We start from the raw sequence: 13,385 nt of genomic DNA on the forward strand, positions 1-13,385 counted from the left end.
ATTAGTGTGCGAAAAGTGTAATGCGCTAGCTGGCTAATGCGTCCATGCTCATTCTTCACCCATGCAATGCCCCCTAACAGAACATTTTAGTAATCATGGTAACAGACAAACTGTGGAGTGGAGGAGTGGCCTAGTGGTTAGAGCAACAGTCTTGAAATCCAGAGGTGGCCAGTTCAAATCTCACTACTGCTCCTTGTGATCTTGGGCAAATCACTTAACCCTCCATTGCCTTAGTTAAACCTTAGATTGTGAGCCCTCCTGGGACAGAGAAATATCCAGAGTACCTGAATGTAACTCACCTTGAGCTACTACTGAAAAAGGTGTGAGCAAAATCCACATAAAATAAATAATTAAAATTAAAACTACCACAGAAGCCCTTAATGCAGTGCTGCAGTAGCCTGTTTCTAGGCACTATCTACATGTTAAGTGCTTATTTCAGGGGTCCTTTTACTAAGATACGCTGAAAATAGTCTGCGGTAGTGTAGACACATGTTTTGGGCACGCGCAGAATCATTTTTCAGCGCACCTGCAAAAAAAATGCCTTTTTAAAATTTTTGCCGAAACTGGACGCACAGCAAAATGAAAATTGCCGCACGTCCTTATCACCAGCCATTGGCCTAGCAGTACAGTCTCACGTGGTAACAGGGTGGTAATGACCTATACGCGCCAAATGCCACTTGGCGCACGTAGCTGACACGCACCAGAAAATAAAAAGTATTTATCGGGCACACGTAGTGGATGCGTGCCAAAAATGAAATTACCACACGGGTCATGCAGTAGCCGTGCGGTAACTCCATTTTGGCGTGCGTTGGGCGTGCGTTGGGCGTGTGTAGACACTTATGCGGCTTCGTAAAAGGGCCCCTCAGTTTAGTAAAATGGCCCATTTGTGAGACTTATGGAGCTTTGAAACTGTTAAAGCAAGCTATATGAAATTAGGATTTGCCAGTTTAAATGACTTTCCAGTAGGAAAGAAGGTAAAATGTTATTAAAATATAACTCTGCCAGTAGATGGTATGCTTCAGTAGGGTGATATACAGTAATACCTCGGTTTTCATTGACTTCGGTTATCATCGGTTTCAGTTTTTGTCGATTTTTTCCACGAAAAATTTATCTCGGATTTCGTCGGCGTGCCCACCTGACCTCGCTGCTAATTTTGCAAAAACAAAGGGCGACCCACGCGTTCTCCTGCTCAGAAATAATTGCCTCGGTTTTCGTCGGTTTCGGATTGCGCCGATTGTTTTCGGACGGATTATCGACGAAAACCGAGGTATCACTGTATAGGAGTTGGAACAAGGTGCTTCAGGCATCAAATTATATACAGCAGTGCTTCTCTACCTTCTCCTGGAAGCAGATCTAATCTGACAAGTTTTGCCTCAATGAATATGCATAAGATCCGTTTGCATATATTAGAGACCTATTGGAGCAGAGGAGTGGCCTAGTGGTTACAGTACTGGGGAGACAATCAGAGAAGCTTGGTTCAACTTCCACTGCTGCTCCTTCTGATCTTGGACAAGTCACTCAGGGCTCCTTTTAATAAGCGGCGGTAAGCCCAACGCGGTCTTATCGCTCGCTATACAGGAAGTACCGCCGGGCTACCGCAGCAGCCCAGTGGTACTTCCCAACCCTAGCGTGCCGTCATTTCCGGCTCTACAAAAATGTATTTTCGTAGTGCCGGAGTGTACCTAGCAGTAATCGGGCAGTGCCGCACGCTGCCTGGTTACCGCCGGGTTAACGCAAAAGCCCTTACCACCACCTCAATGGGTGGTGGTAAGGGCTCCCCCCCCCCCTGAAATGGCCGCACAGCAAGTGCTTTACTTGCTGCCCAGCCAATTCCTGTAGGAAAGTGCGACTTCCCTTTTACCAACTGCGGTAAAAGGGGGCCTCGGCACATGTGTAAAATAACTGGCTCCCTTTTGCCACTGCTTGGTAAAAGGGACCCTTAACCCTCCATTGCCTCAGGTACAAGCATAGATTATAAACCTTCTGGGGACAGGGAAATACGTGGTGTACCTGAATATAGCTCATCTTGAGTGACTACTGAAAAAGGTGGGAACTAAATCCAAAATAAAGCAATATATATATTTGCATTATTAGAGACCTTTCTGAAACAAACATTTCACTCTTGCAAGGGTTCAAGGCAGATCTGGCCCTAAACCCTTGCACAAGTGAAGTGTTGTTTATTGCACACATTCACTTGCAGGTGGGCATGTGTTCAATTTCAGGAGATCTCTCCCTCCATGGATATAGGCCAAGTGTTTTAGTAGTAAATCAGGAGATTGTGAAAGGTCAGTGAAAGAAAAGGTGCAAAGACCAAAGATGCCTACAGTTCAGTAAAAACATTTACTACTTTAATGAGACATACAATAATAGGAAGTTACAATAAATTAATAGAATAGAATAGAAAAATAATATAAAATACATATTATTGACAAACAATAACATTCCCTTTAATTTCAGATTAGCTATCTTTCTAAAGAAAATGCTTCATGAAATAATATATTTAAATAAAAGTGTTACAGTCTCTCTCTCTCTCTCACACACACACTGTCTCACTCCCTCTGATAAAAAATAACTACACAATATAAGAATAATTGTATATTTTACATGCACTCAAATTATAGCTAAAAAACCTGAAATGTTGCATCTACAGGTACTTCATGCTCCATTTAAATCACTTCTTAATTCTCTTAAATGGAAGTATGAATTAATTTCTTTTGGATGACTGCTCCTTATTTGTCATTGCCTAGTTTTAATGCTACCTTTTGGCAATTCAAAGAGATACGTTTCCCACCCCCCAGTTTTCAGCACAAAAAAAAGTTCCGGAACTCATTAATAAACCTCTCTTCTAATCCTTATAACTGTTTTATCCTCTGTTCTAAAGCAAGCAGCTCTCTTTCAATTTCATAAGGAAGGTCTGCATTGACTTGTTCATCAAAATATTTTTTAATGTCTTCCACCTCCTCTTGCCAAAATTCTTTTGAAATGTCAAACAGCTCTTTCATGTTGATATCCCCTAAGCCCTTCAGATTTAAGGCTGTGTCAGTAGGGACATAGCCAATGGGGGTCTGTCTAGCACAGTCCTGACCGTTGATTCGATTGAAGATCCATTCCAGCACACGTGAATTCTCTCCATAGCCAGGCCAGAGGAACCTGCCTTGCAAGTCCTTGCGAAACCAGTTGACATGGAAGATCCTGGGCAGCTTGGCAGATGGGTGATGCTCCATGCTAAGCCAGTGGGCCAGATATCTTCCAAAGTTGTAGCCAAAGAAAGGCCGCATGGCAAAGGGGTCGTGCATAATGATTTTGCCTGTCAAATAAAAACAATGTATAAATATGTGCTCCAGAGATTGATACATTTTGTTCCATCTTCCTAATTTGAGCACATCCATTTGGATATTATTATATTGCGATTCTCTCTGAGCTGATTATACTAGCTCTAGATTCAAGAATGCTAATGGAATGTTATGGAGTCTTTATAGAATCTCATGTAATGTTACATATACTACTATGTCGTGATTATGATAGCACTAGATTCAGCAATGCTCATGGAATGTTATGGAGTCTTTATAGAATCTCATGGAATGTTACAGATACTACTATGTCGTGATTATAATAGCACTAGATTCAACAATGCTCATGGAATGTTATGGAGTTTACAGGATCATTTTTTGCCTCAGAACTGGGGTTTGTTTTGCCTTAGATAAGTAAAAGTAGTCCCTTGTATGCAAGTGCCAAGCCACGAACAATTTATGGGGGCCTTCACTTGCATGATGGTTTTTAGTATACTATTAGCAGAGTGGTTTGCTACTGGCTTCCTTAGTCACCAAGCAACATTAATCACCAAATATTTCCATTAAGCCATCAAAGCTGACATACCTTTGTGCTCAGCTGCTGCTGTCGCTTCGGACCTCATTGCTGCCCCCACAAAAACTCCATGTTGCCAGTTGAGTGCTTCATATACCAAGGGCACACCTACCAATAAAAAAAAATGCAGGGATCCTTAAATATACAAAACTTTCACAAGCTTGAAGTCTAGGCACTTTTAGAGGACAAGGAAATGAGTGCCATATTCAAACGTGGCCTGCTACCAGTCTCCAAAATAATTATACAGTTATTCAAAATAACTAACATTGTATAATATATCAGGTCACTACTGAAAAGCACTTATCCTTACAGACCACATCTACACTATGGGAGCGATTCTATATATGGTGTGGAAATCATTTTTGCCTAAGTGTATTCTATAAGATTTAGGCACGGTAAATAGAATAGATATCCCAGCACCTAAAACTACGCGCATCCATTTACACCAACGAAAATGTGGTGTAAATCCCTGAGCGTACAGTTATTCAGACTGGGCCATATTCTATAACAACACGTGTAAATTTGGGAACACCCATGAAATGCCCATTTCCCTGCCCATAACCATGCCCCTTTTTGGATGTGCGCCTTAGAATTTAGGCGCAGTGAGTTACAGGATACTCTTAGCGGGTTATATGTGTAAATTCTAATTATTGCCAATTAGTGCTTATTATTGCTTGTTAAGTGCTCTTAACAACACTGATTGGCTTGTTAAGCCAATTAAGTTAAACGTAAATCTAGAATATGCTTAGATTTAGGCGCAGAACACTAGACGCAATATATAGAATCTGGCAGTATGTGGCTAGTGCTAGTGTGAAATAAGTGGGAATAGGTCAGTTTGCTAATTTAGGGCAGGTAGAAAGACATCCTAAGATAACTGGATAAGTTATCTGGATAGTAGACTGACTAGTGTCATTATCCAGATAAGCTCCACCGTTGACCGCCTTATCTGGACACTCAGTACCAGTCACTATCTAGAGAGCGGCTTTGAATATCTACACATTTTTTCACTGAAACAACTGACTTAAAAAAATTTCTGGCAGTGGCACTTGAATATTGACCTGACATTTGAAGCTTTGAGGGGCAGGGGAGACAATGGGAGAAGACCTCTACAGATAGCATGATTGAGGTGATTTGTTACATAAATGGGAGGTGGGGATGGAGGATAAAGTTGTACATGCAATTTTAAGCCCACACCAAACCACTTGATTTTCATATACCAGATGCCCCATAACTTGGTTTGAATATCAAGTGTATATGTGGCTGAATGTTTATAATTAAATTTACCTATTTGAAAATAATGTCTTAAAATTGGTAGGTTAGTTACATCTAAACTAGTAGAGAATGGGTAACGTTGTTAAAAACTTAAAAAATGGTAAGAACCTGAGGCCAGCTACAGCCTCCACCTTCCACAGTCCAGGTCGGCTGCCATGACCTGGCAAAATCTCATAAAACACCTCCAGAATACCTATCTTTGACATGGCCAAATTTATGAAATGTATTCATATTATGGACTTACATGCATGGTTTTACATGCTGAAAATCCTCTTAAGAGCACACAGATCACATATCATAGTTTTCCATGCATAAATCCTGACAAAGCTTTTAAAAATTCACCCCCCCCCCCCAAAAAAAAAAAAAAAAATTTCCAGCTGCCATGTAAAGGAATATTATTATTTATTGTACAACTCTTGTAGCCCACATATCACAACAGTCCTATGCAGATAGCAAATTTACATACATAAAAAATTACACATACAAATGAGTAAACATACTAGGTTAGGAAATAATTACTTTTACATAGGAGCTCAGAGGGAGAACAGTCATTCTGTAAATACTATAAAACCCTCTAGGGTGTGTGTTAATTTTGAGATAATCATGCTTTATGGAGAGTTTTCTTTTTATCATTGCAATGTTTTACCCTGAAAGGCAATTAGTACAGGGTGCATATATTACCGAATTACTTCAAACAATTCTCTAGCATATAACACATTTAACTAGATTTCTTACCAACAGGTCTACGTCCCCCGAAGATGATGCCCTCAATGGGCACTCCTTCCAGAGATTCCCACGCAGGGTCAATGATTGGACACTGACTGGCTGGAGTACAGAATCGAGAATTGGGGTGGGCACTGGGTTCCTCTGAAAAGATCAAGATGCCTTATTAGTGACTGAATCTCTCAGACAAATAGCTGAAACTATCAAAATGCAATAGCAGAGTGCATATGATATTTTCATGTTTTCTCCTCTTACCATTGTCAGGCATCCACTCTTTGTTTCTCCATGATGTCAGAGTAACCCTTGAACCAAGTGGCTCATCAATACCCTCCCAGTAGACCCCACCATCGCTTGTTTCCGCTACATTGGTGAAGATGGTGTTCTTCTGGATGGTTTTCATGGCATTGGGGTTTGTTTTGACTGAGGTCCCTGGTGCAACCCCAAAAAAGCCATTTTCAGGATTGATAGCCCTTAGGTTCCCTGCAATTTAAAGCATGCAAAAGGTAAAGAAGTGAGATCCAAGTTCATGCTGTGCAATATACACTGTGACTAGACTATTTTAACATCTCGCACTGCAGGGGTGTAGCTAGGTGGGGCCATGGGAGCCTGGGCCCCCACAAATTTCATCCGGGCCCCTGGTTTTGCTGGCGGGTGTCCCCAACCACCAGCAGCTGAAGCCTTCTTCAGCGCCGGTCTACGGCGCAGCCATGTTCGCTGCCCCGCTCTTTCTTCTTGCTGATGTCCTGTGCATGCTCCTTTACGTGAGTTCACTGAAGAAGGCTTCGGCTGGTGGGGGTTGGGGACCCCTGCCAGCAAAGGTATTTGCTTTTACAGGGGAGCGACGAGGAGGTGAGGGGAAGCGGCAAGGAAGTGGGGAGGGGGGCATGAGGCGGTGAGACGGGTGAGGTGGGAGGCAGCAGACTGAAATGTGCCCCCCACCTTGGGCTCTGGCCCCCTCCCACCACGAGGTCTGGCTACACCCCTGGTGTTGCATTCTTAAAACAGGCAAGACAGGTTACCTTGCTCATCAAACTTCATCCAGGCAATATCATCTCCCACACATTCAATTTTCCATCCAGGCAATGTTGGGTTCATCATAGCCAAATTTGTTTTCCCACAGGCACTTGGGAAGGCAGCCACAAAGTACTTCTTCTCTCCTTCAGGGTTTGTGATCCCCAATATCTATTGAACAGGAAATCATTTTCACTTCTCAAAATAATGAGGCCCATTGCAAACAGCATGACTGTTACAGCAAAGTTACATTATTTCATTACGTTCGTAAAGATATTTGTTTTAAGTGTTTTGATTATGTTTCATTTTAATTTGCTTGTAATGATATTTGTTTGTTCATTTTATTATGTATATGATTTTATAACCTGTTCTGGGCATTATCTGGAGGATGAACTAAATATCAAAATAAATAAATAAATAAAAATATATGCAGTGGCGTTCCGTGCTTGGCGACCCCCCCCCCCCCCGGCGCAGTGTCTCTCACTCCCCCCCCCCCGACAGTCCCCACCTGCCTACCAACTGAGCTCCGTGCACGGCACCTCGAATCTGCAGCGCTGCTGACTGTAAAAGAAGAAAACTGTCTTGTCGTTGGCCCTTCACTCACTGTGTCCTGCCCTCGAGGAAATAGGAAGTTACATCAGAGGGCGGGACTCAGTGAGTGAAGGGTCAACGACGAGACGGTTTTCTTCTTTTACAGTCAGCAGCGCTGCAGATTCGAGGTGCCGTGCACAGAGCTCAGCTGATAGCCAGGTGGGGGGGACTGTCGGATGGGGGGAGTGAGAGGCGCTGCGCTGGGGGGGTCCACGCCAGGGGGGTACTGTGCCACGCCGGGGGAGGGGTGGATGGAGCACCCCCCCACCCGTTCACACCCAGGGCAGACCACCCCCACCGCCCCCCCTTGGTACGCCACTGAATATATGCATTATATTTACACCCTTAAGCTTTAATAACACTAAAACAGATTAAAAAAGGAATCATCCACTGCCTTGAATTTTTCAGATACTGCCATCTTTGGCAAAGTAGTATCTACTTTATAAGGTATGGTTTTCTTGTTAAAGCTATAGGGATCATTTTTGTTATGAATTACAATAACAAGTGTGGCAATGACGAAGTAAATTACAGGCAATAAACACAGTAACTATATAGCAGAAGACCAGATCCTTTAAGACTCCTTCAGCCTTTTGGATTTTTCTAATTCATTTTAATTGCATGATGACCATTCTATGTTCTTACCAGCATGTGTTCAGCAAGCCAGCCCTCCTCCTTCGCAATTCTGCTGGCAATTCTGAGAGCAAAACACTTCTTCCCCAGCAAAGAGTTTCCACCGTAGCCACTGCCAAATGAAATTATTTCTCTGCGATCAGGGATATGAGCAATGAGAGTCAAATCTGGATTACAGGGCCAGTTGTTCACTAAAGGATCTAAAAAAAACAAAGTACCGCAATCAGGAATGGCAGCTCCTTTGCTTCATCCAGGGTTGAATGCAAGCAGAGGGGAAAGGACATGAGGACTTACTTTTCAGTGGTAGGGGGCACCCAACAGAATGCAGGCACTTTACAAACTCCCCATCCCCCAGTGATTCTAGGACAGCTGTTCCCATTCGAGTCATGATCCTCATACTGGCTACCACATAGGGTGAATCTGTCAACTGAATCCCAATCTTGGACAGCGGAGATCCAATAGGCCCCATGCTGAAGGGAATAACATACATAGTACGCCCTATAACATAGAAGCAATCAGACATATAAATGAGATGTGTAATACAGGAAAGAATATAGTGACAGATTTAGCATGAGGATATAGATATTCTGCTCTACCCATGTTCAAAAGTTACATAGCTAGTCAACTCTCTAGCATGAGGCACAGATCATCATGTAGGAGTCATAATAAATCATTACGATCATTAGCAATGTTATAAATTATCATCAATATCAGTCTCATCATTCACAGTAAATAAGACATAACATATTTACAATTATAAGGGTGCAATTATGAAAGGCAAGGAAATGCATTCTAGAAAACCAATCTAATCATTGGTTACTTTTTAATGTCTCCGTCTCTGCTTCTCTTTCCCGTTATATCTTTGTGCCCAGTGCTCTCATACCCAACAATAGCAAAATGCAGCAATCTAAATAGCAGTGACCAAGCTCTGAAGATTGACATTGATTGATGCCATTGTGCCATATTTTGAGTAAAGCTCTTCATTCTTCCTTACCTTTCATGCAGCCTGGAAATCTCGCCTTGAAAGCTTTCTCAAAGTCATCCTCGCACATCCAGCGCCCCAGTTGACTCACTCCAGTTTTAGCTGTTGGCACGGTGTCCCTCTGCTCTTGAGTAATGATGACAGTTTTGCTTTCAATCCTTGCCACATCTCGAGGGTCAGTCAAAGTCAGCCAGCTGTTAAAAAATAAAGAAATAACAATTTAATGCTCAACCAAGAACATCAAGCATTAGATCATGTTTTCTGGTAATAGTAGTATCAGATACATCCCTGCCTCGCTTTACTGGACATAAAAGCTGGCGTCACCTGTTAAATCGCATGAGATGAGCATCTTCCACTGAACCATCATCTGTTGATACGCTGTTCAAATTTCTTGTTGTTTACATTGAAATGTTACAATTTAGTGGACTATATATGAAGTGGAATAAATAAAAATTATCCAAGATTGTTGGTGTGCATGAGCATTTGAGGTCATGCACGACAGCAGATTTGGATAATTCCTATCTTGGCCCAGTGAAGGGTGTCACATCCCTACAAAGAGACCACTTTCCTCTAGAACTTCTATGGACATTAGAGTTCCATACAGCTGGAGAGGAAGAGTGGCCTCATGGTTAGTGCAGCAGGCTTTGATCCTGGCAACCTGGGTTCAGTTCCCACTATAGCTCTTTGTGACCATGGGCAAGTCACTTAACTCCCTATTACCCCAGGTACAAAACCCCTTTGGGACAGAGAAAGTACCTGCACATAATGCATACATCTAGTAGCACTATAGCAATGATTATTAGTAGGATGTGGAGAAACAAATCAGCATCCAGAAGACACCCTAGCTTGGAAAATAACATATTTTTGAAAGATTGCTTGCAGCGCCAGTGCAAGGACATTGAGTGCTCTAAGGAATCTTCAGACTTACATGCCCCCTTTCCAATGAACTTTCAGGCCCCTAATCTGTTCCCCTCCACAAGGACATAATCATGCTTATTTTCGAAAGAGAAGGACTCCCATCTTTCGACACAAACCGGGAGATAGGCGTCCTTCTCGCAAGGTCGTCCAAATTGGCATAATCGAAAGTCGATTTTTGGACACCCTCTACTGCTTTCCATTGCAGGGACGACCAAAGTTCACGGGGGCGTGTCGGCAGGGTAGCAAAGGTGGGACTAGGGCGTGATTAGGATATGGTCGTCCTCGGCCGATAATAGAAAAAAGAAGGGCGTCCCTGACGAGCACTTGGCTGACTTTACTTGGTCCATTTTGTTTCATGACCAAGCCTCAAAAAGATGCCCCAACTGACCAGATGACCACCAGAGGGAATCGGGGATGACCTCCCCTTACTCTCCCAGTAGTCACCAACCCCCTCCCACCATAAAAAATAAGTTTAAAATACTTTTTTGCCAGCCTCAAATGCCATACTCAGGTCCATCGCAGCAGTATAGAGGTCCCTGGAGTAGTTGTAGTGGGTGCAGTGTACTTCAGGTAGGCGGACCTGGGGGGGGGGGGTTGGGGGGCTCAGCACCCAAGATAAGGGAGCTATGCACCTGGGAGCAATTTCTGAAGTCCACTGCAGTGCCCCCTAGAGTGCCCGGTTGGTGTCCTGGCATGTCAGGGGGACCAGTACACTACAAATGCTGGCTTCTCCCACAACCAAAGGGCTTGGATTTGGACGTTTTTGAGATAGACGTCTTTGGTTTCCATTATCGCCAAAAACCGAGGACGACCATCTCTAAGGTCGACCTAAATGTCAAGATTTGGGCGTCCCCGACCGTATTATCGAAACGAAAGATGGACGTCCATTTTATTTCGATAATACGCGTTGCCCCGCCCCTTCGCAGCACCGTCCTTAGAGTTGGGCGCCCTTAGAGATGGTCGTCCCCGTTCGAAAATGCCCCTCAATATCTTTTTCCCTTCCTGCAAGCACAAGTAAGCATTGATGGTTCTTTGAGTTGTGTGTCTGTCTAGATTTACATTTGTTTGTCTGCAGCTGCTCTTTGCTGCACCCCAGCAGCTTCTGCTCTAGACAGCTACCTAGTCTTGCCCAATGACTAGGATGGACCTGGTTGCCTGTCATCTTTTCACAGTGAAGTTCTTGGAGGTTTTTTGAAAAATGTTATTAAAGTTTTTGAGGGGTTGAGTCTGCTACTATTTAGTAATGGACATTAAAGACAACCTATTATAATTAAGCAATCACTGGCATTTTCCTTTTCCGTTGAAGGCTACTGATCACTTACCAGTTCTCATACTTTGTCAGCTTTTTGATCATGCCCAGGTCCTCCATCAGGTTCAATATCTTCTTGTTCTCCTCATTTGAGCCATCACAAATGTGGATGCTCTCGGGTTGACAGAGTGCGGCATTGCTTTGGATGAAACCTCTCACTTCTGGAGTCAGGCTATTCAGATCTCCCTGAACCACTTTGCCAGTAACTTTGAGCCCTGCTTGAATCTGGGGTGGCATTTTTCCTGTCTATGAAGAGTCTCAGCAACAATACAGCAATCTGCAAGCAAACAGTTCACTCTTTTAACAGATATTTTCAGTTAGAATATTTTTTTATTTAAAAAAGCACATCATATTGCCAAGGGAGGTTCTAGAGAAAATTTAATGACATCTGTAGAAGAGACGTATGCCGTCTCAAAATCTTTCAGAACATTGTAATTGGATCATTTTATGCTAGTTCAATGAAAAGTACCTCAGCTTTGCAAAGCATCCCTTTGTCCCCTGAACTGACACGGTTGTCAGAAAGGTACATTACTAGAGTTAACTATAGCATAAATATGATGGAGAGATTTGATTTGCTTACTTTATTTTTTGCCATTAGATTTAAGCTCTTTGAGCAGGGATTGTCTTTCTTCTATGTTTGTGCAGCGCTGCGTACGCCTTGTAGCGCTATAAAAATGCTAAATAGTAGTAGTAGTAGTAGAGAGGTAGGACAGGAAAGACACTCATAGGGGCTACTTACAAATATTCCTTCCAAGTCTTAGGATAAAGAATTTTATGCTGGTTCCTTCAAGTTTTCTTCTTATGCTTCTTTGGTTCTCTGAAGTATTTCCCTTCTTCTTCCATTTCTAAGGAGGATGCAGCTTTCTTAAATACTCTTCAGAAGGCATGGTCCACCCAAGCCGGCACGGGTGACAGAGGCTTGTCCTGTTCGTCATCGAGCCAGACTTGCCTCCTTGGAGTAAAGCCATCAACAACTTTTATCACAAATGATTTGCGAAAATAAAGCCCTTAAAAGGCTAATCATTTAACAAGTTATTGATTGCTAAATACCTAAAGAGAAGGTTTCCAGCCTGTTGAATATGCTGAATTAAGCGCTTGCATAACACTTTGGTCAAGTAAACTTTGGCCTACTTCAGTTCTGATGCAAGTGGGCAGGGTTATTTCTTTATACAGGGTACACACACTGAGCTCACTGAAACAGTTGGCAGACAGGCTTGTTTTCAGACAAGGGTAATAGTACAAGAAGGGACTGCACAGTGCCTGAATTTAATATGCATGCTGCTATCAGTTGGTTGTATGTCGGGGGCTCGTCCGAGGTGTGTTTACTTACCTTGGAATGATTCCATTGCTATGGGATAAAGTACAGTTTGCAACAACAAGGCAAGATCTTTCCAAGAGATTTGTCTTTTCATTGCTGCACTGGACCATTTCTTTTGAGGAGGGAAAGTAAGGGATGGTGTGTGACCTGCCAACCTGCCATAGGCATAGGTTCTAACTGTATATCAATGTCACGGTATTTGTTGATCAAGTATTTATTATATACTAGTAAAAAAGGCCCATTTCTGACACAAATGAAACGGGCGCTAGCAAGGTTTTCCTCGGAGTGTGTATGTTTGAGAGTGTGTGTGAGAGATGGAGTGTGTGTGTGTCAGAAAGAGAATGAGAGAGAGACAGAGTGTATGTGTGTTTGTATGAGAGAGTGTGTGAGAGACAGAGTGTCTGTGTGTGTGAGCTAAGGCTGTTCTCATCAATTCTCCTTCCACTACAATGGATTAACATCAGAAACAGACAAAGCTGCCATCATGTGTTCACTTGCAAACTTCTTTTACGGATTCACAGTTGGGTATAAATGTACATGGCAGCCCGAGACTAAACTAGATCAAAGGCAATCTATGAAAACCTGAAGCAAGTGGCTAAGGCAGCCTGAGGATACACAGTCTCCCTTCTGCTGTGGTTCTGCTCTTCATTACATCTGCAATGCCAAAAAGTTAAGATTATAATCTACACAGAAAAATTTCATTGCTCAAAGTTTGAAAGCTAATGGCTCTTTATGGCTCTGGACTCAACCCTGTCCCTATCCCTCCA

The 13,385-nt window shown here is 42.8% G+C and overlaps 1 protein-coding gene across 1 annotated transcript; it reads right to left on the reverse strand.

Annotated features, from left to right (window-relative positions):
• Positions 1-2,344: 2,344 nt before the first annotated feature.
• On the reverse strand, positions 2,345-12,154 carry PCK1 (phosphoenolpyruvate carboxykinase 1). The gene is made up of 10 exons (XM_030212388.1): positions 12,040-12,154; positions 11,314-11,577; positions 9,086-9,267; positions 8,386-8,589; positions 8,104-8,291; positions 6,879-7,041; positions 6,115-6,339; positions 5,872-6,003; positions 3,877-3,972; positions 2,345-3,307 (listed from the first exon to the last, which is right to left on the reverse strand). Exons 2-10 carry the CDS (start codon positions 11,535-11,537, stop codon positions 2,853-2,855), a joined length of 1,869 nt encoding a protein of 622 aa, XP_030068248.1. The 5' UTR covers positions 11,538-11,577; positions 12,040-12,154; the 3' UTR covers positions 2,345-2,852.
• Between the last annotated feature and the right edge of the window lie 1,231 nt (positions 12,155-13,385).

The sequence above is a fragment of the Microcaecilia unicolor genome, chromosome 8 (genome assembly GCF_901765095.1).
Source record: "Microcaecilia unicolor chromosome 8, aMicUni1.1, whole genome shotgun sequence".
NCBI classification, from domain to species: Eukaryota; Metazoa; Chordata; class Amphibia; order Gymnophiona; family Siphonopidae; genus Microcaecilia; species Microcaecilia unicolor.